The sequence below is a fragment of the Eriocheir sinensis genome, chromosome 5, assembly GCF_024679095.1.
Source record: "Eriocheir sinensis breed Jianghai 21 chromosome 5, ASM2467909v1, whole genome shotgun sequence".
NCBI classification, from domain to species: Eukaryota; Metazoa; Arthropoda; class Malacostraca; order Decapoda; family Varunidae; genus Eriocheir; species Eriocheir sinensis.
The window spans coordinates 13,197,645-13,224,183 of NC_066513.1; the positions used below are offsets into that span (position 1 = coordinate 13,197,645).

General features: G+C 43.6%; 2 protein-coding genes and 1 long non-coding RNA gene across 7 annotated transcripts in view; 1 reads left to right on the plus strand and 2 right to left on the minus strand.

Annotated features, from left to right (window-relative positions):
* Positions 1-17,581, plus strand: LOC126984430 (zinc finger protein 1-like). Of its 3 annotated transcripts, none has more exons than XM_050838057.1 (7): positions 1-970; positions 6,122-6,285; positions 8,802-8,942; positions 9,931-10,041; positions 10,346-12,127; positions 12,709-12,838; positions 13,118-13,300. In XM_050838057.1, exons 1-7 carry the CDS (start codon positions 883-885, stop codon positions 13,159-13,161), a joined length of 2,460 nt encoding a protein of 819 aa, XP_050694014.1. In that variant the 5' UTR covers positions 1-882; the 3' UTR covers positions 13,162-13,300. The 3 variants fall into 3 exon arrangements, with proteins under 3 accessions (XP_050694014.1, XP_050694023.1, XP_050694006.1); XM_050838066.1 differs by having other exon boundaries at positions 13,137-13,286; XM_050838049.1 differs by having other exon boundaries at positions 2-970; positions 13,102-17,581.
* LOC126984441 (co-chaperone protein HscB-like) overlaps positions 13,514-26,539 on the minus strand; it is a 24,986-nt gene continuing 11,960 nt past the window's right edge. The window contains exon 7 of one of the 2 annotated variants that reach the window (XM_050838073.1): positions 13,514-13,656. Coding sequence is in view for 1 of the 2 variants with exons in the window: in XM_050838083.1 (XP_050694040.1) it covers positions 13,612-13,656 (45 nt within the window). In the remaining variant the exon portion in view is untranslated. The remainder of the gene's footprint in view (positions 13,657-26,539) is intronic. The other variant, XM_050838083.1, reaches the window with a different exon arrangement.
* Positions 24,308-25,817, minus strand: LOC126984448 (uncharacterized). 2 transcript variants are annotated; one of them, XR_007736749.1, is made up of 4 exons: positions 25,517-25,817; positions 24,761-24,877; positions 24,537-24,600; positions 24,308-24,472 (listed from the first exon to the last, which is right to left on the minus strand). It is a non-coding gene; the product is annotated as an uncharacterized LOC126984448 (long non-coding RNA). The 2 variants fall into 2 exon arrangements; XR_007736747.1 differs by lacking the exon at positions 24,308-24,472 and having other exon boundaries at positions 24,514-24,589; positions 24,782-24,909.

The window sequence follows — 26,539 nt, forward strand, 5'->3', positions numbered from 1 at the left end:
GCCTCCCCTCACTCCCTTAGTCATGTAGGAGACGCGAGTCTGAGAGCACGCACTTTTTCGCGCTCCTCATTTTGAAACCTCAAGGTGCTAACCTACTTAGTCACTAACATTACTTATGCTACGGTTAAGAGTAGATTTCGCCAACGGAGTCTTTTGTACTGCAGTTACTCACACGCCAACCGACAGCGACACTCCTTCGCTTCAAAGGATTTGGAATTTAACGGAGACGCTTGTGTGACTGTGATCAAGTGTAACAAGATTTTGTGTCAGTGTTGTTACCGCACCCAACAACGAACCTTCCGGACAACGGCCTCCTAGTGTTACGCCGCCAGACCGCAGAAGAAGCACACTCAGCCAGGACCACGCCGCCAGCCACCTCGTCAAAAGTGCCATATTGTTTAGCGTTGGACTTTACCCAGGACAGACCCCACCTTCCTAGGCCTTGAACCCGGCTTGTATTTCCACCTCCCGAGGACCTCAACCCGCCCTGTATTTCCACCTTCGGCCTTGAATTCGACTTGTACTTCCACCTTCCGAGGACTTGAACTCGGCCTGTATTTCCACCTTCCGAGGACTTGAACTGGGCCTGTATTTCCACCTTCCTGGGCCCTGAACTCGGCCTGTATATCCACCCACACAAGTCTCCGCGGCCCGACGGCAAGAAAGCACAAGCACACACACACATCAGCTCCGGCGGCGTGACCTGTAGTGTGTACGTAGCCTCGTGAGGGCCTGACTGGGCTGCGAGTTAAAGGTGTGGTGGCAAGAGAAAGAGAGGGACGAGGAGGAGAGCGCCGCAGGGACATGTGGTGTGTGCCCGGTAACGGTAGTGAGAAGCGGTGAGCCTGGCAAGTGGTGGTGGCAGTGGTTGGTGGTAACATCATGGCTGGCGTGAGCACCATGTATGCCCCTCCTTCCTACTCCGACTCCCTAAGAATGTGGAACTTCGCTGGTGTCTTCAACTACATGTGTGAGTCCATGGAGCTTTGTTATATTGAGCAGTAGTCCAGTTAGTGTAGCCAAATAATGTAGCCAGTAGTGAAGCCAGGTAGTATAGCCAGGTAGTGTAGCAAGGAGTGTAGCCAGGTTCCAATCGGCAGAGTTTAAATCATGGACAGGATGCGTTTGGGTTTTTGATTTGCGTATTAGCTTGTGATTGTAGTGGCTTGTATAACTCTTAACTCGTAAAACTATACTCTAATTATTAGGTTTGAATGTGTTGCCGGGTTAAGTCAGGCCTTTCACGGAAATAAATACCACAATGAATGGAGATAATGTCGCACAGGAGAGATGAATTATATACTTCGTCTTTACTGTGATGTCAAAGTATTCGTCCATGTGTTCCTTCATCTGTCAAAGGATTCGCACATAATAGTCTTGGGATGAAACTCTCCTGTAGTCATGAAAAATAGAGATCTATTTAGGGTTTCGCAATCTAGAATTCCTTCACTCTTCCTCTTGCTAACCACTGTTCATCCGAAGGCGATCACCACCAATGCTTTGAGAACGAATGAGCCGCACCTGTAAACCATCCGCTAAGGTGAAGAGCACGTATGTCAGGGTCTTGACCTTCCAGTAGAACTAGATGGAACTGGAAATGTCTGCATCGTGTGTGTGTGTGTGTGTGTGTGTATTGTATCAACGGAAACAAACAATTACAAAAAAGTCAGAACGTGATAATGTAAACAAGGCTGCATGACCTTTAAGACACCTGGCATGGATGTTTATTTTGTCAGGACTGATAACCAGCTGGGGGCGTCCAAGGCTTTGTCTGTGCTGTCGCTTGTAGGAGCCGCTCTTTCGAAGTTTTTTTGTTTGAATTTAATGTTTTGTGTATGTAGTATTATTTCTGGAAAGGCGTAGCTTAGGCAAATATATATTCTTGAAAAGGCTAGTGTATTTCGTTCTGTAGATCATCATACTTTATTGCTACAGATTAAAAGTATGCGGTACGTGAGAAATAAACTTCTCTACATCGAGACATGAAGACGAAGAGCAACTGTCTTGTTACCTAACCTCTAAACGCCTCCATTTTCATGCCACGCTCCATTACTATCACTAAATTAACACGCATTTCCTGAACAGCATCACGATGACACCTCACTCGTGGATATAAATAGCCACTCGTCGCCCGCATTAGGTAAACAACTCTTAAAGCAACATGGTTTCCAGCGCTTGGACTTGAGAGAGAGAGAGAGAGAGAGAGAGAGAGAGAGAGAGAGAGAAACACGTTGCTTTCGCCGAGGGAGCGGGCAATACAAGCACTTTAAGCCACTGGATTTGATTCTGTGCTTATTATGCTAATGCTGCATTGATTTTGGCCTAACCTGTCAACAATGCTCGTTACGGCGCCGGGCCCATGTGGTGCGGGCAAGCAGGCCGTGTTGGCGGTGGAGCTTGGAGGCGGGGAAGTTACAGCGAGGATAGGAAACTTGTAGGCTGAGGCTGTAGGCTGGCAGGTCTTGCTTTTCGGCCTGGAACTGTGTAGGGAATGGTGGGTAGTGGGTAGTAGTGTTGAGTGTGTACAGGATGTTTCATTAGATTTAGATACATGAACATTACTAGTTTTTTTCAAGATGTGATTTAACGTTGATGCAATTATTTATATTATTCTGTAACAGCTAATATTAAATTCTTATTTTTATTTAGTATTCACTTTTGATACTTTTTTTTTTTTTTTTATTCCCACCACAGTTCATTGAAGCTTCAGTTCGTAGTAATAGCATTGACGAAACACTGCTTCATGCCATTCGTCATTGCCCTACGGTGGGCAAGACATGCAAATGGCTTGAGAGCGACAGTTTGCATTTATGGATGCCTTGAACTCACGGGCGGCGGCGCTTGGCACTGGCGCCGGGATATAAAGGACGTTATGGGGGGATAGAAGAGAGGGGAAGGTCAGTCAGTGATTCCTCTGTAGTACGGTAACGTTCACTGAACTGAGCGGTGCCTGGAATGCGAGAATGCCACGCCATAGATGTTCTTTCGCAACTTTCCTGTCGAGAATTCTCCATTTTCAAGCAGACCTGTCCAACCATATTAGGAAATTGCCATGTCGAAACGGCTGACTTTTTTTTTTTTTAAAGTTTTCGACCAGTCATCTACGTAAGCATGTTATCACCGTCTAGAAATGTTTGACTTAAATTTTAGATTTAACGGCGTTTTCGACACATTCAGGACATCAGAAATAGTGCACGATGATCGGCAGAAGATGCGGCACTTTTGACAAGGTAATGGGAGGGAGTCCTGGCTGAGTGACGTGAGGTTTGAAATAGCAAAGGACGAGCGAGCGTCAGTGCCAAGCCTAATGGGCTTAAATACAGACGGCATTTAGCTCTCCCTCACACTCGTGAATGTGAGAAGTAGGACAAGAGCATCCGAGCCAGCTGTTTCTTGGGTCACCTGCTAGGAAGGGAAGGAGGGGCTGGTTTTGGAGAGGCCTCGTTATGCAAGAGAAGGAGGAGGAGGAGGAGGCGCCGCCGCCTCTGCCTGCATCATCAACTTGTCCTTTGTCCCTGAGGCGACCGAGGGCATTTGAAATTCAGAGTTCCCCTCGCTGGCGGCGGGCAGCTGCACGTGTACCATTATCATAGCTTCCCCTCTGTCCCCTCCCTCCTTCCCTCTTTCCTCCCTTACCTCAGCGTTGCCAAGGCCGCGCCACGACCCTCCCGACCCAGACAAATATTAATTACCTCGATAAATATCCGCTCCATTGTATCATAAAGCTACGGGGGTCATTGGCGAAGTGCGTGTGTGTGTGTGTGAGAGAGAGAGAGAGAGAGAGAGAGAGAGAGAGAGAGAGAGAGGGGCAAGCAGGCAGGCAGGTCAAAGGGAGTCCGAAAAAAGGCGCCATTTTGTACCTTTCCCTTTTCCCACCGTTTTCACTTCTTTCCTCGTCCCCCTTTTCTTTCACACGAGAGAGAGAGAGAGAGAGAGAGAGAGAGAGAGAGAGAGAGAGAGAGAATCCATTATCGTTCAATTCTGTAATCTGAACTGGCTGGTTAAGGAAACTTATACATTTGTACCATTTCTTTATCAACTCAAGAGGAGAATCAACTAGATAGTACCCCCCCCCCCCCCACCCCCCTTCACACACACACACACACAGCTGAGGCGCGGGATGTGTTCTGGAGTCTCTTCTCCGCCCTCCCTTTCCCCCACGCACGCGACCCTTTCCTCTTCGTCAGCCGTTTTGCCTATCCTCCTCCTCCGCCTCCTCCTCCTCCTCCACCCTGCGAAGGACAGCCAGCCTCCACCACGATCTCTTTCGATTGGCTCTTTCCTCGCGTTATCGATCGGCAGGTCAGGGTCACGGAGAGAGAGAGAGAGAGAGAGAGAGAGAGAGAGAGAGAGAGACGTTGACGAGTCGTAGTAGTTCTTTTGATACACAGGCCTACATTTGGAATCTCTCTCTCTCTCTCTCTCTCTCTCTCTCTCTCTCTCTCTCTCTCGGCGTAGGAAGTGCCGAGTCGAGAGAGAGAGAGAGAGAGAGAGAGAGAGAGAGAGATGCAACCGCTTTCTTGGTGGAGGACGGACGGGCGGTGGCCGAGTCTCCGGAAAAGATTACTGACCGAAACGATGAAGAGAAAACGCCAGTCACGCACGGTATAAAGAAAGAAGAGAGAGAGAGAGAGAGAGAGAGAGAGAGAGAGAGAGATAATGAACAAAAAAATATTTTCCGAGTCTCTTCCACCTGAATTCCCTTCCACCCCTCATCAGAACCCCCTTGTCATGTAACAGCAGACGTGATAGGGGGCTGAGGAACAAGAATGAGTATGGAGTGTGGCGGGGGCGGGGAAGGGGTGGTGGTGCATGGGGTGGGTGGCTATCCTCCCCTCCCCCCCTCCAACCCTCCCCTGCGTTACCCCACGTGCTTCATCCTGCAAAGGTTCAGTTTCCCGCGTAAATTCCCCCGCCTCTGAAGAATGAGTCATACATAATACCATCACCACTACCGTCACTGACTCGCTTCTTCCTCTTCCAACTCCTCGCTAACATACGGCCATTACAATATTATATACAGATGTAGATAAATACAGCTGATGGGCGGATATAACAGCCATCTCTCTCCAGTGTTAAATACGCCTCGTTGATATTCCAGTTTAAGTAAATATAACAATAAAATGTAACAAGCTGAGCCATAATTGCCGCAAACCCCTAAATTCTCGCTGAAAAGAATATCGATACCGAAAGAATCAATTACACGCCTGACGTTCGTATTTCCTTCTGTAGTCATTCTCTTCCATTCTTTAATGATTCCTCTATTTACGTCATTTATAACTCAAAAATATTTTTTCATCAGCTGAAAGGATGTGTGTGGAAGGAGGAAGAAAGGGAAGAGAGGGCGGGAGAGAGGCATGAGGGATGAGTAAGAGCAAGGGAGTGTGAGGGATGAGGGGGGAAGGAACGTGAGGGATGATTAAGAGCAAGGGGGTATGTGAGGAGGTGAGGAGGGAGAAGGCACGTGAGGGATGAGGGAGGGGGAACGTGAGGGACAAGAATGAGTGGAAACGGTTGGGTAAAGAAGGTAGAAAGAATTGAAAGCTCACGTGTAGGAACTGAGAGGCGGAGGATGGGGGAAGGAAATAGTAGTTTGGTAAGATTTTCGAGTCGGTAAGCGGCGGGGGAAGAGACGTGAGGGTGTGGCGGTGGTAGGCATCAGGGCGGCGCCTTGGTGTGTGGCGGCCCCGACACACACACACACACACACACGGGGAGAGAAAGAGGGGGGCGGGGGGGAGGGAAGGGAAAGACCAAGGAGGAGGATTAGGAGATAATGTGAAAGGTTAATATTGCTGGATGTTACATATGAAAATGAAGCAGTCATGTGAGATCCTTCGTATTTTATTGTTTCTATTGTCGTTGCTTTTATTACCGTTGATGCAACAATATAGCATCTGTAACTCCTCCTCCTCCTACGACTACTACTACTACTACTACTGATACTACTACTACTACTTACACCGCTGTTGTTACTACTACTACTACTACTGCTGTTTCTGCCACACCTAGAATAAAAACTTGTAGTAATAATAATGATAAGGAGAGAGAGAGAGAGAGAGAGAGAGAGAGAGAGAGAGAGAGAGAGAAACGTTCTCATCGCCTTTCCTCTTCTTTCCAGCGGGCGACAAGGGCGGGACAGAGAAGGGCGTGAGTCCCCAAACCCCTACGGACGAGGCAGCCACACCCGCTACCGCGCCCGTCAGCCCGCCCACGGACGCCCTAACGCCCACCCCAGATGCTACGATGGGCGAGGAGGGGGACTTCCTCAACGGCGCTAGCGTGGTGAGTAGCGAGAGAGAGAGAGAGAGAGAGAGAGAGAGAGAGAGAGAGAGAGAGAGTTCCTTATTCCATGATAGTTAAATAATAAAGCTAATACATAAGAAAATATTACGTAGACCACTTGTGCATCACTCATTCAAAGACGACAGTGATATCTATAAAATTCCTACACTACGCTTTAATTTCTTTGGATGCAGTTTTAGTAGTTAACATAGCTACCACATAATTCCTACTACCCCGATGTTCCAGGTAAGAACTAAATCGCTGCTAGCTTTGGTAAGAACATCAGGATTTTAAGTTAATTCATTTATTTTAAGTGCTGTTTGATATATACATCGTTTAATAAAATATCAAATGTATCGGAAAGCCTCTAGTAACTGACTACCGCCCACTTGTTGATGCATTACTGAGATCGATGTATTTTGTATCGTGACCGTCCCCACCTCGTATTCTAGGCTAGACAGAATAAATTTGATAAGGCTTCGGGAGCAGGGAAGGGCAGTAGGAGGGGCGGCATCTCGGCCAAGCTCGTATGGCATATAAATTCGCCTATGTACGCAGTGAGAGGAGAGAGGGGCAAGGAATGGCGGTGAGTGCATGGAATTATAATGACAAGAGAAAAATACGAGATAAAATAAAGAAAAAAGATACGAAATGAAAACAAAGAATACGATATATGAGAGAAGACATACGAAATAGAGAAAATTACGATAAAGAGAAGGAATACTACGGAAGAGAAAAATACGATGGAGAAAAAAAAACGTGAGCTTCCATGCGTGACGTAACGTGTCCATCTTGTTTGTTTAGTGTTACCGGTTCGTCTCTTTACCCCGTTTCCTTCTCTGCTACTCACACATGTGGTAAATTTTTCTAAGGATGTAAAAAGTAGCATTTCAAATTAGCCCGTTTCCACTTTTCACCAACTCACGAATGAATAATCACTCCCCGTTTCCTTTTCTGCTACTAACACATATGGTAATTTTTTCTTAGGAAGTAAAAAGTAACATTTCAAATTAGCCCGTTTCCACTTTTATCAACTCACGAATGAACAATCACTCCCCGTTTCCTTCTCTGGTACTCATACGTGCGGAAATTTTTTTTCTAAGGAAGTAAAAAGTAACATTTCAGATTCACCCGTTTCTGATTTTTTCCCCAGCTCGCGAATGAACATCACTGAATATCAAGACGACGAATCCAAAACCAAACCGATTATCCTTCTTAGTGTATTTTTTTTTTTTTCTCCTTAGATTTTTATCACTACCCCCGAAGAGGACGGTAACGTTTTCCTGAACTGTGTATGCGTCTGTCTGTCTCTTTGTCTGTTACAAAGATATCTAAAGAAATGGTTTGGCATTGTCACCAAAATCGTGTGAGAAGCTGGTTAACTTTTAGGAAAGATACAAATTAGAACTGACAATAATAGCAAATGAATGAGGAATTCCGAAAATGTTCTGCTGCGTTATTTTTTTATATATACTTTTTTTATTGTTTGGTTTATAGTATTTTCTTCTTGTGTGTGTGTGTGTGTGTGTGTGTGTTCTCATCCCAGCCCCCGCTTGTATTGTTAATGTTCACCCTCCACATTATCGCGCAGTGCTCAGTGGGTATGAGTGGCAAGCACATCATTGCATAATTATTATTGTAGCTTTAAACAGCAAACCAGTGTGCAGTTTTTTGCCTGAAGTTGATGTCACAAAATGCCATCAAAGTTGCCACAAAATTTGAAATAACACTTACCATTTTTGCACACTGGACACTGTCTGATAGTGTGGACCAGGCTGTTGACAGACTGTACAGACTGTAGTCTTTTTGTTCCTACTGGTGTATCAGTCTGTATAGTGTGCTTGCTGCTATTCCACTCACTAATTTACCTATATATCATTCTAATATACACTCTTCTAGATTAATTATCCAGGGTTGGGTCCAAATACAGGCGACTGTACTTGAATCCTGGATGTTTTTCAAGTACAAGTACATTCATTTTGCTATGTAAGTCCAAGTCTGAGTCATTGTACTTAAGTACAAGTACTTTATGTAGCCTAATAAAAAAGTTCCTGTCACAGATTTGTAAAGCACCAAAGTTAGTAGTTCTCATATATACACATTAATGAGACATAATAATATTACACTTCAATATCATAACACTCAATGTACGTATTTACCTAATAGTAGCATTACTAAGTTCACTAAAATCTGTATATAGTATATAACTTTTGATTAAATATAATGTACTTGTTTGTACTTGAATGTACTTGGTATTTTTTTCAAGTACTTTGGGTCTAAGTACAAGTACAATTGAATTTTTAAACTCCAACTACAAGTACATGAAAATCTGTACTAAGTCCAAGTACAAGTCCATGTACTTGGACCCAACCCTGTTTAAGCATCTCTTTCATGGCTCAGTTACCTATTACTGTGTCAACACAACCCTCCTTTTCTCAATTTTCCCTACATTGCACCCTCCCCCCTGTCCCCCTCCCTCCCAACACTCACACAGCCTTTCCCCCACCCTCACACAGTCCTGCTCGGTGTGTCACAAGAAATTTGCCAACATCCATCGTCTACAGAGACACATGATCTCCCACCAAGAGTCTGATGTCCTGCGAAGGTTCAAGTGTGACGAGTGTGGGAAAGCCTTCAAGTTTAAGCATCACCTCAAAGTAAGTTACTTTGTATCATTTCTACTATATTGCTATTACTACTGATGTTAGTGTGTGTGTGTGTATTTCCTTACCATCATTACTTCCTCTTTATATGCAGGTATCTCCATACGTCACTTACCTGAGCACTGGCATGAACCATTACTTAAGTCATGGTATTTACACTTACCCACTCTTTTAAAAACCTTAACCACCACTGAATTATGTATTTTCATCTTTAAAACTTTACCCAACCACATGAATGAAAGTAGGAATTAGTATCTGGATTTTGTATACCTCTCATTGTATATTTTAATCTTTCTTGTCATTCATGTTTGGATAGTCATTGTAGGATGGGCTGCAAGGCATTGAGTTTTTATATGTTTGGGAAGTATTTGATGGTGCTTTCCTTTTCCATGAGTAAAATTTCCTAATCATTTAGTTGTTGGATTGGTGTGATATTTTGGTACTTATCAGATATATTTTCATCTTTAAAGTGAATCTATTTATAAGCAGCACCATTTTAAAGGATTTCATGTTTGAGTAAATATTTCAAAATATTTTATATTTATTTATGAGTGGAGTGTAATTTCAAGCCTTGTTTTGCCTACAGATCATTTTCAAGGGGGAAATTCTGCTTTCCTTAAAATTTACCCTTTCATTAGTCCCATGAACAGTATGGCAGATGCAGCACCATGATTACTTACCCCAATCAATCAGTCAATCTGTACCCAAGCACATTAATTTTTACATGATCAAACCCTTACCATGCCTTATTGTCAAACAGGCCAATAAGTGTTTTATCTGGAATCATTAATTTTAATTTCTTGAGCACTATGTATTTCCTAAGTCTTTAAACTCACTTTAATCTGTCCTTGAACACTTCACTCAGGATGTTTTTTGTTTCTACTCTTTTAAAAGTAAATATATTTTATAAAGCAATCAACTAATTTCAATTGCTTTTTCATTTTCTAATTTGTATTCACTAACACCACATTGCTCTACACAGGAACACAAAAGGATTCACAGTGGAGAGAAACCCTTCGAGTGTGAGCACTGTGGAAAGAGATTCTCCCACTCTGGCTCCTATTCATCGCACATGTCCTCCAAAAAGTGCCAGGTGAGTCACCATACTTTTCTCTGTTTCCAATATTATGCTCCTGTGTTCATTTTAATGCATTTTGGACTAATTCTAAGGTGAAAATGATCCCAAGTTGACAGTTAATTATTTAAAACACCATGATATGAACATAGGTTTACTTTTGCTATAGGAGTGGAAAGGATCATTAGGAGTAAATGAGTTGTGTAGATAATAATAAATACTATATTTGTAAGAGTAATGCCCATCTATAGTTTCATAGCTAGCTTTGAGGGTGAAGGTTACTAATTCAGGCCCTGACACTATCGTTTTGGTGTATCCACAGCTTGGACGTGGCCGACCCAATGGCCTGCTGCCACGTGCATCACCCCAATTCTCTGTGCATGGCACCAAGCGGCCCACCCTCAATGGTTCATACCTGCCTATCCTGCCTAAGGACAAGTCCCCCACACCATCAGCCGACCTTGGTTATTCCTCCCCCACACGACCAGGGGACCCCGTCCTCATGTCTCCACCAAACTCAGCTTCCAGCCTGGGCAGCAGTAGCCTACTGCAGGGATTCCCACAGGGGCTGCACCAAGGTCTTCAAAGCAATATGCAAAGCTTTTCTCCTTACCCTTCACTAAGCCACTTGATCCTGGCGACACAGTTCAACCCACACCTGCTCTCCCTCACCTCATCATTCAGCCAGTCTCTCAAGGCACAGCAGGAGGCACATGGTGACAAGGACTACAGTGAAGATGCACCTCAGGAAGACCTGGATGATGACGACGGAAAGCTTGTCATTAAGGAGGAGACACGAGAGGAGGATGATGAAGAAAAGGACCACCACCACCCCCACCCCCACCACCACCATCATCATCGCCAGTCCCATGATGAAGAGGTGGTGGTCCGGCGAGAGGAGAGGCAGAAACCATTAGAGGGCATGGAGAGTGACCGAATTGGACTGAATGAGATTCTGGAAAATGTGAGCAGCCGTGTCACAATGGAACAGTTTGAGAGGAGAGTGGCCTCGGTTGCTCAGGGATCCGGCCTTTCTTCAGTTGCCATAAGTGACGATCACTCATGCAAATTATGTGGCAGTGTCTTCCGCAGCCGTGGCGAGGCATATTTGCATGTCTATTGTCAGTGCCCACGACTACCAGAAGTTGAAGATGACAAAGAGCGATATAAGGGCCAGCTAATTGAAGGGCTTGCTGTACGGCTGCATGAACTTGCAAGGAACCGTAGGCCTGCATACTATCAGCACCCTAACATGGCAACACAGTACTTTGAACGGCCCCGCTCTGGAGATGAGGATCGGGATGGGGACTCCAGCCACTTTGTCGAGGGTGAAGAAACCACAAGTGATGGCAAGAAAGTGCGTGTCCGATCGCACATAGGGGAGGAGCAGCTGGCAGTGTTACGAGCTCGCTACACTCTCAACCCAAGGCCCAAGAAGGAGGAGCTGCTGGCTATTGCTGAAAAGATCAACTTCCCAGTGAGGGTAGTACAAGTCTGGTTCCAGAATGCACGTGCTAGGGATCGCCGTGAGGGCCGCTCCATCACGCCTACTCCATCCTTATACCCACAGACTAGCTACCCACCCCCTGGTTATTCAGCCCTTGCTGGTGGCTATCCCTCACCCGGGTACACACCACCCATCTCCCAGGTCCCAGGCAAGTCCCCCAGCCTCCGCCCCCACTACCCGTCCCTGCTGCCGGGTCCTGGTCTGCTGTACCCGCTACAGTACCCACTCTCCCCTGCACCTGCTGATGGTGCTGATGACCATGCTGATGATCAGCCCCTTGACCTGTCCACTAAGAAGTCGTCCCCGTCCGCATCGCCCAAGCCAGCCTCCGTCTATTCCGACTCTGATATTGACTCCACCTCACTAGCTATCTCATACAAGTCAGAGTCCCGCACGCCCACACCCACTCCGACGCCCACTCCTACTGCCCTGAACAATAATGTTGCAGACACTAAGGAGACCAGTGGGAGTGCTCTGGCAGTGGCTGGCCTGCCGTCCATGATTGAGCACTGCAAACTTGCACAGATCCTTCACAGGGCCAAGGTGGGGATGTCACTCTACCCTGACCATGTGGAAACTGGTGAAAAAAGGCCAAGGGTGAGTATTTACTTTAGTCAGTCTAGATTTTCTCAGTTTTCTTGCTTTCCTCCATGCCACTGTCACAGGATCAGCCTCCATCCTGGCCACATGCTCACACCACCTTAAATGTGCCCCTCTTGCCTTCACCACAACTGACACTAAATAAGTTGATTGTAGCTATTATTTAGGGGGCTTTGTCCTCCTCAAATCCCCTAAGGGTCACTAAAACACAGGTGAATATAATTGTAATATCCTTACAGGAGGCATTATCAAATCAGTGCAGAATTGCTTGTAATAAAATTGTCAATTTTTCTACAAAGTGTCGCTTCAGCCTTAAAACTCTTTAAATTCACTAAGTAGATGATATATATAGCTCACATATGTAATAACAGGTGTTAGTTGCTCAGATTCATTGTCTTTAACTCCACTTTGGTCGACTGTAGTGTTCTTCTGAACTGTATTGACCCCTTCATAATTAGGGAAATATATAATGCAGTTAAATGCACACATGAAGTTTAAAGATTGATTTGTAGCCCTTTCTCATCCCACTCTTACATATTCTTTTACTTTACATATTGACCTTTTCTTGTTTCTTCCAGGATGATGATAGTGGGGACGAGAGTCGCAAGCGTCGGCGGGATGAGGAGGGTGGTGTGTTTCAGTGTGACCAGTGTGACAAGTCATTCAACAAGCAGTCATCACTAGCACGCCACAAGTATGAACACTCAGGTAAGAAGATGTGTCCTTAGTGCCACGTGATTATCGTATTGACTAATTTTTGATATATCGTGAATTGTTTGCTTTTGCATTTTGTGTTCAGATTTTTTTTAGTACTTTTTTTTTCTTCTTTTGTCAACAAAATATACAATGCACCCACGAACATTTTTAAATGGCCTTTTGTCCAAGATTTTTTCAACCTTGCTTTTCAAGAAAATGTAAGGAATTGAAGTAGTGAGATTAAGTGTGTAGATAAGTAGCTGGATGTTTTACAGGCCAACGTCCATTCAGGTGTGATCTCTGCCCCAAGGCGTTCAAGCATAAGCACCACCTAACAGAGCACAGCCGCCTTCACACCGGGGAGAAGCCCTACCAGTGCCACAAGTGTCTCAAGCGCTTCTCACACTCGGGCTCCTACTCGCAGCACATGAACCATCGCTACTCCTACTGCAAGCCTTACCACCCAGATGGCCCTGCACCGCCCCCTGCCCTCTCCGAGTCTTCCACGCCTGTTCCCTCGCCCTCTGACAGTGGCATGGGCGTGGTCACCGCTGGTGGGGGTGGTGGTGAAGCCGGCGTTTCTGTCATTGTTACTGCTACGGCCACCACTGCTGACACCCTGTCCCCAGCGCAGTCCTCTGCTCAGCCTTCCCTCTCACCTCCAGCAGAGGAGGAGGAGCATCTGGGCACAAACACCCCTTCTTCCTCCACCTCTTCCTCGTCCTTGTCCTCGTCGTCGCCGCCAGTGCCACCTGCCCCTCAGGAGAGCCTCGACCCTGTGCCCATCAAGGAGGAGGTGCTGGTGTGAGGGACCAATGAGGCAACACAAACTGAAAAAAAAAAAAAAGCAAAAATGTAAACAACAACGAACACTTAAAGGAAGAGTTCCTCTCCACAGACACACAAAATCAAAATATATTAGACATATATATATATATATATATACTAAATATATAAAAATATATATATATATACTTGAACCTATGTGCAGTGACTAGCAACGAAAATGCCTATGATTAAAAGACTTTGTGAGAAGATACAAAAAAGTGTTTTGAAAATATTGATTGTATCTGGTACTTGACATATTGTAAAAAAGAAAGGAGCATGCATGCTTGGTGTGCAATATGTCAGGTGATATTCTACGTACATTGCTAGGTTAACCTGGAACTATGCAGTGTTTCTTTGTTATTTAAAAATGGAATTATATTTACTTTTGAATAGGATTAATGTGAATTCGCATGTGCCAAACTTTTAATCTCCACTTTTGGAAGTTGTTGGGGGTGAGAGCAGTTGTCTCACGCACCCTCCACCCCACACTTCCTCCTGTATCCTCCCTCCTCTTCTCTTGATAATCATTCATCAAAACAGCTATTCTCTCTCTCTCTCTCTCTCTCTCTCTCTCTCTCTCTCTCTCTCTCTCTCTCTCCAGACTATCAGTATCTATATTGTAGTTCAGTAGTTATGATAGATAGGCATTGTAACCAAGGCGGGTTTTGGGCCTCAACACCCTGGCCAGTACCTGTCCAATACTCATGTTTTGTGCCCAGGTGTGTGCTGTGTAGAGGTGCAGTGTTGCCAAAGGAAGGATATTTATATTTTCTTGTGAAGGAGAAAACACTCATGCAACCTTTATTTATGTGATTCTTAAGTTTTGTAAGAGGAAGCCCATTGTTCTTTCTTTTTTCAGTAGATTATGCTTCATTTTATAATTAGGTTTTAGAATTGTTATGATTTCCTATCTTCTAATCTTTTGATTAAAATGTCTTTCTGCTATTGCCATAAGTTTTAGCTATTTTATCTAATAATGGTGCACTTAGGAATGCGATAAAAGATTCAGAATGGGCAACACTGCAGTCAAGCAAAAAGACGAGCAGGTATTCCACTGATAAATCCACCGTCTTCCATAAGCATACTTGGAATCATCACACGATTCCCAGCATCTAGTGGATCCTTTGTGCCTCGTGTCAGCATCCTTGTTTGTGTGGCAGGCAGCTACTCAGGATTCCCTGCCCAGAGGAAAACACTTTTTGCAGTCCATCTGCCAGTATCTCTCTAAGGGATAGTGTTAGGGTTTCCTGGTGGCTGCCGGCTTCACATTGCTAGTCCAAAGTAATTTCAATGTGCAATCTTTCTATTTTCTAGATTCCAAGGCATGCTGTGTCTGTTTTATTTTCTCTAAAGTTTCTCTGGAAAAATTGTCAACCCTGGGCTGGTGGCACTTTGTTGGGCAAGTTTGCCACCAGTCACTAAACTAGTCTAGGTAGTATTTCTGTTTCCTCAGACTTCGCACCAGATCACCTTGAAGTGTGAGAGCTTGAGAGAACTCATTTCTTCTCGCTATTTTCTATATTCCCAAAGAAATGCCAGTTTAACTTGGTTGTAAGCAACGATTGTGCCAAAACGATTACTGGAGATTTCTTATAGGATCTTGTTAGGAATGTGGATAAAACATTTAGAATTTTATTTTTATCAAGTATACATATGCAAATTTATTTTGTATAGAGACCGTACTTCACCACAATAGTGTACCAGAGTGCTTCCATATCACCCCCTGAGCCGAGACATGGCTTCAGACACTGGCGTCCATGATAGGTGACTAACTGGCAGCGTCGACCATTAAGGCTCCCAGTCAAAGTCTTTCACCTCCTCATCTCTCCTCTTAGACATCCCTTCTTTTCCTTTCCTCCTCCTCCTCCTCCTCCTCAACCCTCTTAAGAGGCACCCTGGGAAGGCCCTCTGGAGGCCTCATTGTGTAGTCTTTCACACAACTTGGGGCCTTTTCACGGTGACCCGCTACACATTATATTTCCTCACGCCCTGTCCTATTCCCCCTCCCCTTTCTGATCCCCCACCTTCACCACGTTAATCTTCCCAGCCAATAGCATTCCCAAGTATTGCCCGATCCCGTTCTGTCTTGTCTCCTGATTGGTGGCTTCACTTTGGTCTCTGAACTCTATGGGAACTCTGGAATTTTGATTGGCAAAGTGAGCACCAATGGCAAGGAGGTTTGAAGTCAATACATTCCCCTTTGCTGTTTGTTCATGCATAAACCCTTTTTTAGGAAGTAAGTACCTAGGAATTGGAAATGGTGCTGTGACTGTGGCGGCAGCAGTGGACAATAGGGCCATCAGTTAGAACGGTGTCGTGCCTTTTCATCTCTCTGTGGAATCTTGCTACATATATATATGTATATATATATATATATTATATATGTATATGTATGTATGTATGTATATGTATATATGTACATGTATATATTATTGGGCGCAAAGAATGCGTTTAAAGCTCTTTAGAAGGATAAAGCGGAAGATGTTTGCATTCTCAATAAGCATTCCAACGTAGCTGATAGAGGTGACCTTCAGTGTGTGATATAAAGAAAGATCCCTGAATGTCCATGACTGCGCAAAGAAATTTATTTTTTGTCCCCTTTGCTCTCTCAACATTTCCCTCCAAAATATGGTATTCCATTTTATTATTCCGTAGTAGCCTAATCTAGACCTAGATTTTTTCCTATTAATGTCCGATCTTGATCTACCACGGTTCTGGGGCCTGTGCAGTGTGTGCGTCTGGCTGTCTTTCTTCAGGAGTTTGCCAAGTTATTGTGCTTTTATGTATAGGAGGGAAAAATAAGACATTAAAAAGCCTAAAATTGGTATCCCAGCACAGGCCTTGAACCTCCTTTTGAAACCAGACTCGGGCTTCTGTCCTTGCTTCCTGCCCCTTGTTGTCTGCCTCTCGGTACCAATTATAAGAACTATCAACAAACAAGCTTTTGTTTAAGAATAATGTATGGAATATATAGATATATATGTATATAAAATAGGTAAATTATATGATAGGTAAAGAAAGTATATGCTACAAGAAATTGCAGTTGAAATTTAATGTAAAACCATAAAACAAATGATTGCCAAATGAAGGTGAAAACAAGGAGAAATCTTACCAATTTCAGCCCTAGGACAGAATGCCCAGCTGGCCTCTTGCCTTCCAAAGCCCCTTTTTCTCAGTGTTTCCTGCGTCACTCTCCATATTGTGTGTTCGTGTGTCTGTGTCTCAGTCCGGTTCCTTCCCTTTTGAACCTGGAACACTAACGAAAGACCTCATATAGTTCGCCCTTGTCCCTCTTCTTTATATAAGTGATAAATACACATTTGACTCTGGAACAGGATGCTTTCAAGTACAAACAACACAGAGAAGCACCCAGACTTGGATGTCTTCGATAATTAAAGTAAAAATGACAGAAATAATAGATGGCATCTTTTTCTATGTCACTAATTTCACTATATAATATATATATTAAAAAGATAAAATCCATAACGTTCCTACTACGTATATACAGTACTATATATGTTTTGGGTCTGTTCTCCAATTACAATGTGCTTCCGTCATGTATATTAGAGGAAAACAAGCCAAATTTACAGTTTCTTCAAAAATGAGTGCCGCCGTGCAATAGAAGCCACAATTTTTTCTTCTCCCTTCTCTTCCATCATATTCCAAATTAGATTTTAACTGGTGATTTGTATCTTTCTGTAGCTAGGAATATAAGGCTAAGGTTTATATGATTACCTTATTGTATATTTTCTTGTACGGATCAATAATAATTAATAAAACCAACCACTCAAAGCCACCTATTGGTTGCCCCGCCTGTTTGTCATGGCCTCCTGTGGTCACGCAGGAGGGGTTTCATGTCCTGTTTAAGGATGTATTAACTTACCACGGATTTCCATTTGTCCAATAAAGACAAAAAAGGACAAAAAGTGTACGAGTTTTTTCTTACCCAAAGCAGACTGAATATGCTTTTCGAGGGAATGGGACTGACTTGGTAATAAGAGTGGTACAAATAATTGCAGTCTGTGGTAGTATAATTATGTTTATTATACCATGGATTTATTTGGTTCAGAGTTGCACTGCTGGACTTGCATAGCAATGCTGGAGGGGTAGCTACTAAGTGAATTGACCCCTTTACATTAAGCACTCTTCAATGGATCCTACAGAACTGCAGGTTTTCCAAAGTGCAGAGTTCTTTGCACCTTATCAAAGACTTGCTGCAACACTCAAGCCTCATGTTAGGTCAAGATTTGTTTCAAGATGTAACTACATATACTGTTTCACCTTGCGAGACTTGAGTTGTGTGCCACTAAATATGCAGTGACTGTCTGAAATCAGGTAAGTGTGCTCAGCACTCTTGAGGACCTTGTAGATATGTTGGATACCGTTTACCATTACCGAGGTTTCAGGCCCCGCTCCACTGCTAGTGCAGCGCTCTGCGAGGGACGTCAACAATTACGATGTTAGCCTCAATAATAATCCTCGATTCACTTAATTCAAAATGTCATAGTGAGTGATTGAGTCTTGACTGCTTTCATGAATAGCCTACTGATGCCCTTTTAATAAACTAGGCATCATCATAGTCACTTTGCCGTGTTTAGGTTCACACTAAATTATTTCCAACTCACTAACAATTAACACACAATTTGTCTGAGTATAAACACTAATTAATAGCCATGATCAGTTATGTTACAAATTCCCTCAATTTCAGTCTGACGTACTACACAACACTGGTCATTCAGTAGCTGAGTGGCAGATTTCAGACTTCTTGTACTGTACCTCACACAATTTATGCATTTCTTCTCAGCCATGATGCACTCCTTTGATTTATGATCAACAGCACATTTGAAACATTTTGGGGCTTCTCCATTGGTCTTGGCAGTACAGTAACTGTTGGCCTCAAGATGGCCATATCTCTGACAATGGTAACATAGAATTGCATGGTATCTGTCTCTCATTGTGTATATTCCCAATTCTAATTTTAACTTGTCGTGATTCTTGTAAGTCAGCTCTTTCAGTTGGGTCACACCTCAAAATGTAGTGCATCGTGCCGCCAGCTGCAGGCTAACTAAAAATCAGCTAAATCTTATTCTCAACACTGAATTGTGCGTAAGAACTCACTGCAGTCCAAGATGGTCTCCTTTGTTTCTTCCTTGGTCTCTGGCTACCAAAATTGTGGAGAAATTGGATGAATTCAAGCAAGAATAATCTAGAGAAATATCTATATCTGTGGTTAAAGATGAGGCTGGATCAAGGACTGAGAAGGTGCACGAGGAGCTGGGATCAGCTGCTGACGCGGTTCGTGCAGACAAAGCAAATCTTAGTTGGGCTGAGGTGGTAAAGAGAGACAGGAAAATTAAGAAGAATCTAGTTGTGAAAGCTTCTACCCAGGAAAAAAAGGCAACAGATATGAAGGATGAAGTCTCCCAGGCATTGAATGGCATTCAAATAACTGATTCAAGATTCACAAATGGAGGTAATATGAACTTTGATAATGAGTGTACAGGGGCTGAGGCTGCCCCAAAATTGGAGTCTTTTGAGCAAATTAATACTACTAAGAGTGCTGGAAAGATGAAACCAAAGATCATGATATGCACCACCTCAGCCCAACTAAGATTTGCTTTGTCTGCACGAACCGCGTCAGCAGCTGATCCCAGCTCCTCGTGCACCTTCTCAGCCCTTGATTCAACCTCATCTTTAACCACAGATATAGATATTTCTTTAGATAATTCTTGCTTGAATTCATCCAATTTTTCCACAATTTTGGTACCCAGAGACACTTTATGGAGGCATGGGGTGCAAATCCAATTAATTTTAGGTATTATCCTACTTAATGCCAGACAAATGAGCACACTTCACATGACATCATTTAGGACACAAACAGCATCCAATCCACTTCTCGCCTGTGAAATCCTCACAAACGTAACACAAATCCCTCACGCCCCTGGCCCTGCCAGCCATGTCGACAAAGCACTTTCCACATGGAGCAAGACGCAACACATCCGATCACAACCATGGCCACTCACTCACTCCTTCAAACATGAAACTCCAAGCTACAAAGAAGTGCATTGGAGAATGTCCACAGTCAGAAGTTGTTTTGCTAAAAAATCTCTTCTCCAAGACTTCCTCTTAGGTGAATGCTATCCAAACAGCAGATGGTTGCCTTACGTGAAGACATATATTGACGGAGAGCCCAGTGTGCTGAGTACTGAGTACTCTTCTTAACCCAGACGGCAGCACTGCCGTCTCTTCTATTTCTAAGGCTGAACTCTTCGCTCAAACTTTCTGTAACAACTCCACTCTGGATGATTCTGGGCATATTCCTATTACTCATCCCCACTCTGACTCCTTTATGCCTGTTATTAAGATTCTTCCTAATGATGTTTTCTATGCCCTCTCTGGCCTCAACTCTCAGAAGGCTTATGGACCTGATGGAGTGCCTCCTATTGTCCTTAAAAACTGTGCTTCTGTGCTGACACCCTGCCTGGTCAAACTCTTTCGCCTCTGCCTATCAACATCTACCTTTCCTTCCTGCTGGAAGTATGCCTTCGTACAGCCTGTGCCTAAGAAGGGTGACCGTTCCAACCCCTCAAACTACCGCCCAATAGCTTTACTTTCTTGTCTATCTAAAGCTTTTGAATCAATCCTTAACCGGAAGATTCAAAAGCACCTTTCCACTTCTAACCTTCTATCTGATCACCAGTATGGGTTCCATAAGGGGCGTTCTACTGGCGATCTTCTTGCTCTCTTAACTGATTCTTGGTCATCCTCTCTTAGCCGTTTCGGTGAAACTTTCTCAGTTGCACTAGACATATCGAAAGCCTTCAATAGAGTCTGGCACAAGTCTTTGCTTTCTAAACTGCCCTCTTTCGGATTCTATCCTTCTCTCTGTTCCTTTAACTCCAGTTTCCTTTCCGGCCGTTCTATCTCTGCTGTGGTAGACGGTCACTGTTCTTCTCATAAACCTATCAACAGTGGTGTTCCACAGGGCTCTGTCCTATCACCCACTCTCTTCCTGTTATTCATCAATGATCTTCTTTCCACAACAAACTGTCCTATCCACTCATACGCTGATGACTCCACTCTGCATTATTCAACTTCTTTCAACAGAAGGCCCTCTCAACAGCAATTACATGACTCCAGGCTGGAGGCTGCAGAACACTTAACCTCAGACCTTACTATCATTTCCGATTGTGTCCTTCAATGCCTCAAAAACCCAATTTCTCCACCTATCAACTCGACACAATCTTCCAAACACCTATCCCCTATTCTTTGACAACACTCAGCTGTCACCATCTTCAACACTAAACATCCTTGGCCTATCCTTAACTCAAAATCTTAACTGGAAACTTCTCATCTCTTCTCTCACTAAATCAGCTTCCTCGAGGTTGGGCATTCTGTATCGTCTCCGCCAGTTCTTCTCCCCCGCACAGTTGCTATCCATATACAGGGACATTGTCCGCCCTCGTATGGAGTATGCATCTCACGTGTGGGGGGGCTCCACTCACACAGCTCTCTTGGACAGAGTGGAGTCTAAGGCTCTTCGTCTCATCAGCTCTCCTCCTCTTACTGATAGTCTTCTACCTCTTAATTTCCGCCGCCATGTTGCCTCTCTATCTTCTATCGATATTTTCATGCTGACTGCTCTTCTGAACTTGCTAACTACATGCCTCCCCCCCTCCCGCGGCCCCACTGCACGTGACTTTCTACTCATGCTCATCCCTATACTGTCCAAATCACTTATGCAAGAGTTAACCAGCATCTTCACTCTTTCATCCCTCACGCTGGTAAACTCTGGAACAATCTTCCTTCTTCTGTATTTCCTCCTGCCTACGACTTGAACTCTTTCAAGAGAAGGGTATCTGGACACCTCTCCTCCTGAAATTGACCTCTCTTTCGGCCACCTCTTTAGATTCTTTTTGTGAGCAGCGAGTAGTGGGCTTTTTTTTTTATTATTGTTTACTTTTTTGTGTGCCAGAGGATGCAGTTAAGAAAAGAAACTAACAAAATTTTTACTAATACCTGTAGGTATTTTCCTTCTGTTTTACTGTCGATTTAGTTGAGAATTTGATATTCAGTATCATACTGTTAAAAAAGTGTTCAATGCCACAGGGGCACCACTGCCCACATTATAAATATGTATTAAATGTATAAAATAACCCAATCTTGACTTCAGCACAACAGCAATTACTGGTTAAAGAAGCAAAGTAGTTGAAAATACCATCCCATTCTTTCCTGCACATAGCTCTCCAAGGTGTGGAGGGAAGGGTTTTCTGTTGGTCAACTGGTGATGTTTTGTGTTTTTCGTGGCTTTCTAGTTTGTTTGCTTATGAATTTTCTGACTCATGATGCATATTATTATCTGACGCAAGAGAAGGAAGAAAGAATCGCCATGAGCAGTGTTAACATTGGTGTTATTTTGGTATTAATCTTCGTTTTTAATCATTCTTGAAGGTCAGTAATGTATATTATGGTTGTTATCTATATTACTTCGTGAATCGCTTCGTGGGTTCGCCTTTGCTCAATCCTTTAATTCGTCTGCTTCATCACCAACTTGCCTTTCAATCTCATCACTTCACTACATTTTTCTCACTAGTTAGGATGCATTATACCACTCGAACTGGGGAATATTGAGATCAATGGTACTTTCCAGAGGTGGGCAAGTGCAGTACCTAGTGTGGTAGTGCAGTAGTACCGCATCACAAAAAAAGTACCGCACTACTGCAAAAATTTCTGAAAATGCCGCAGACCGCACTAAAAAATCCTGCGGTACTTTTTTGCAGTACTTTGAAAACTATCGAAGATGACATTTGCAGCGCAGCATGCTCACAGAATTTTTTTATTTTTTATTAGTGAATCAGACCCAATCAGTCAATCAGTATCAGTCATCAGAATCAGTGATTCAATCATTCTGACTTTTCAGTTATTGTTCAAAATTAAATACTAAATAGACATACTAAACTACTACACTGCGAGTCTTCTTTAACCTGCGTGGTGCCGGCCATTTCAACCCCGGACCCGTCCGTGGTGCCGGCCATTTTTTTTATGAGCTTAAAAAAGCCTAAGCAATTGTAAGCTAATGGAAAAACATGCAAAAACTGGTTTAGCAAAGTTAATTTTTTTTAAACCCACCTTATATATGTTGGTGTTGCCTCTCGTTGGGGCATATTAAATGACGGTACTCTCACTCGGTTTTACATTATTTTTATTAGTTACTGAATCATCATCAGACATGTCTGATAAGTTGATAACATATCCTCAATACCAAACGCGAATAACTACCTCTGACGATGATTGTACAAGCACTAACATGATCGCCGCTCATGTCCCGTGCATAACATACTATATCTGTTTTTTTAACTCATTGTAACTTCTCTCTCTCTCTCTCTCTCTCTCTCTCTCTCTCTCTCTCTCTCTCTCTCTCTCTCTCTCTCTCTCTCTCTCTCTTCAATGTAGCCAAGATCAATAGTTTGATTATAATAATAATAATAATAATAATTTATTATTATTATTATTATTATTATTATCTCCTCGACAACAAAGATGCAACACGAAGCATATCACACATATTTCTGTCAAACAAGCTAAACGAATCTAACCAAACTGAAACCTAACTTTGTCTAACTCATTAACATATCGGCGCCATTGTTTACCTGTGTGTATAGCCTTATGTGGAAGTTGTCTGGATTTCAATGGGCTATTTTGTAATCCTAGTGATAGTTTTACACGGCTTCTGCATCTTGAACGGGAAAAACACCTATGAAACCCGGACAATCTTCTCAGTGGCCTTATGAAAACCTGGACAATCTTCTCGGTGGCCTTATGAAAGCCCGGACAATCTTCTCAGTGGCCTTATGAAAACCCGGACAATCTTCTCAGTGGCCTTATGAAAACCCGGACAATCTTCTCAGTGGCCTTATGAAAACCCGGACAATCTTCTCAGTGGCCTTATGAAAACCCGGACAATCTTCTCGGTAGCCTTATGAAAACCCGGACAATCTTCTCAGTGGCCTTATGAAAACCCGGACAATTTCTCAGTGGCCTTATGAAAACCTGGAAAATCTTCTCAGTGGCCTTATGAAAACCTGGAAAATCTTCTCAGTGGCCTTATGAAAACCCAGACAATCTTCTCGGTGACCTTATGAAAACCCGGACAATCTTCTTGGTGGCCTTATGAAAACCCAGACAATCTTCTCAGTGGCCTTATGAAAACCCAGACAATCTTCTTGGTGGCCTTATGAAAACCTGGACAATCTTCTCAGTGGCCTTATGAAAACCTGGACAATCTTCTTGGTGGCCTTATGAAAACCTGGACAATCTTCTCAGTGGCCTTATGAAAACCCAGACAATCTTCTCAGTGGCCTTATGAAAACCCAGACAATCTTCTTGGTGGCCTTATGAAAACCTGGACAATCTTCTCAGTGGCCTTATGAAAACCCAGACAATCTTCTCAGTGGCCTTATGAAAACCCAGACAATCTTCTTGGTGACCTTATGAAAACCTGGACAATCTTCTTGGTGGCCTTATGAAAACCCGGACAATCTTCTCGGTGACCTTATGAAAACCCGGACAATCTTCTCGGTGGCCTTATGAAAACCCAGACAATCTTCTCAGTGGCCTTATGAAAACCCAGACAATCTTCTTGGTGACCTTATGAAAACCTGGACAATCTTCTTGGTGGCCTTATGAAAACCCGGACAATCTTCTCGGTGACCTTATGAAAACCCAGACAATCTTCTCAGTGGCCTTATGAAAACCCAGACAATCTTCTCAGTGGCCTTATGAAAACCCGGACAATCTTCTTGGTGGCCTTATGAAAACCTGGACAATCTTCTTGGTGGCCTTATGAAAACCCAGGCAATCTTCTCAGTGGCCTTATGAAAACCTGGACAATCTTCTCAGTGGCCTTATGAAAACCCGGACAATCTTCTCAGTGGCCTTATGAAAACCTGGACAATCTTCTCAGTGGCCTTATGAAAACCCAGACAATCTTCTTGGTGGCCTTATGAAAACCTGGAAAATCTTCTCAGTGGCCTTATGAAAACCTGGAAAATCTTCTCAGTGGCCTTATGAAAACCCAGACAATCTTCTCGGTGGCCTTATGAAAACCTGGACAATCTTCTTGGTGACCTTATGAAAACCTGGACAATCTTCTCAGTGGCCTTATGAAAACCTGGACAATCTTCTTGGTGGCCTTATGAAAACCTGGACAATCTTCTTGGTGGCCTTATGAAAACCCGGACAATCTTCTTGGTGGCCTTATGAAAACCTGGACAATCTTCTTGGTGGCCTTATGAAAACCCGGACAATCTTCTTGGTGGCCTTATGAAAACCCGGACAATCTTCTTGGTGGCCTTATGAAAACCTGGACAATCTTCTTGGTGGCCTTATGAAAACCTGGACAATCTTCTCGGTGGCCTTATGAAAACCCGGACAATCTTCTCAGTGGCCTTATGAAAACCCGGGCAATTTCTCAGTGGCCTTATGAAAACCTGGAAAATCTTCTCAGTGGCCTTATGAAAACCCAGACAATCTTCTCGGTGGCCTTATGAAAACCTGGAAAATCTTCTCAGTGGCCTTATGAAAACCCAGACAATCTTCTCGGTGGCCTTATGAAAACCTGGAAAATCTTCTCAGTGGCCTTATGAAAACCCAGACAATCTTCTCGGTGGCCTTATGAAAACCTGGAAAATCTTCTCAGTGGCCTTATGAAAACCCAGACAATCTTCTTGGTGGCCTTATGAAAACCTGGAAAATCTTCTCAGTGGCCTTATGAAAACCTGGAAAATCTTCTCAGTGGCCTTATGAAAACCTGGAAAATCTTCTCAGTGGCCTTATGAAAACCCAGACAATCTTCTCGGTGACCTTATGAAAACCTGGACAATCTTCTTGGTGGCCTTATGAAAACCTGGACAATCTTCTTGGTGGCCTTATGAAAACCTGGACAATCTTCTCGGTGACCTTATGAAAACCTGGAAAATCTTCTCAGTGGCCTAATGAAAACCTGGACAATCTTCTCGGTGACCTTATGAAAACCTGGAAAATCTTCTCAGTGGCCTTATGAAAACCCAGACAATCTTCTCGGTGACCTTATGAAAACCCAGACAATCTTCTCGGTGACCTTATGAAAACCCGGACAATCTTCTCGGTGACCTTATGAAAACCCAGACAATCTTCTCAGTGGCCTTATGAAAACCCAGACAATCTTCTCGGTGACCTTATGAAAACCCAGACAATCTTCTCGGTGACCTTATGAAAACCCGGACAATCTTCTCGGTGACCTTATGAAAACCCAGACAATCTTCTCAGTGGCCTTATGAAAACCCAGACAATCTTCTCGGTGACCTTATGAAAACCCAGACAATCTTCTCGGTGACCTTATGAAAACCCGGACAATCTTCTCGGTGACCTTATGAAACCCAGACAATCTTCTCGGTGACCTTATGAAAACCCAGACAATCTTCTCGGTGACCTTATGAAAACCCGGACAATCTTCTCGGTGACCTTATGAAAACCCAGACAATCTTCTCGGTGACCTTATGAAAACCCGGACAATCTTCTCGGTGACCTTATGAAAACCCAGACAATCTTCTCGGTGACCTTATGAAAACCCAGACAATCTTCTCGGTGACCTTATGAAAACCCGGACAATCTTCTCGGTGACCTTATGAAAACCCAGACAATCTTCTCAGTGGCCTTATGAAAACCCGGACAATCTTCTCGGTGACCTTATGAAAACCCAGACAATCTTCTCAGTGGCCTTATGAAAACCCAGACAATCTTCTCGGTGACCTTATGAAAACCCAGACAATCTTCTCGGTGACCTTATGAAAACCCGGACAATCTTCTCAGTGGCCTTATGAAAACCCAGACAATCTTCTTGGTGGC

Bases quoted from the DNA above. Each gene is read 5' to 3' on its own strand.
- LOC126984430 (XM_050838049.1), top strand. From the start codon at position 883: ATGGCTGGCGTGAGCACCATGTATGCCCCTCCTTCCTACTCCGACTCC. The intron at 6,286-8,801 runs GTGAGTAGCGAG...ACCCTCACACAG, and splicing joins TCCTCAACGGCGCTAGCGTG to TCCTGCTCGGTGTGTCACAA. The intron at 12,839-13,101 runs GTAAGAAGATGT...GATGTTTTACAG, and splicing joins CCACAAGTATGAACACTCAG to GCCAACGTCCATTCAGGTGT.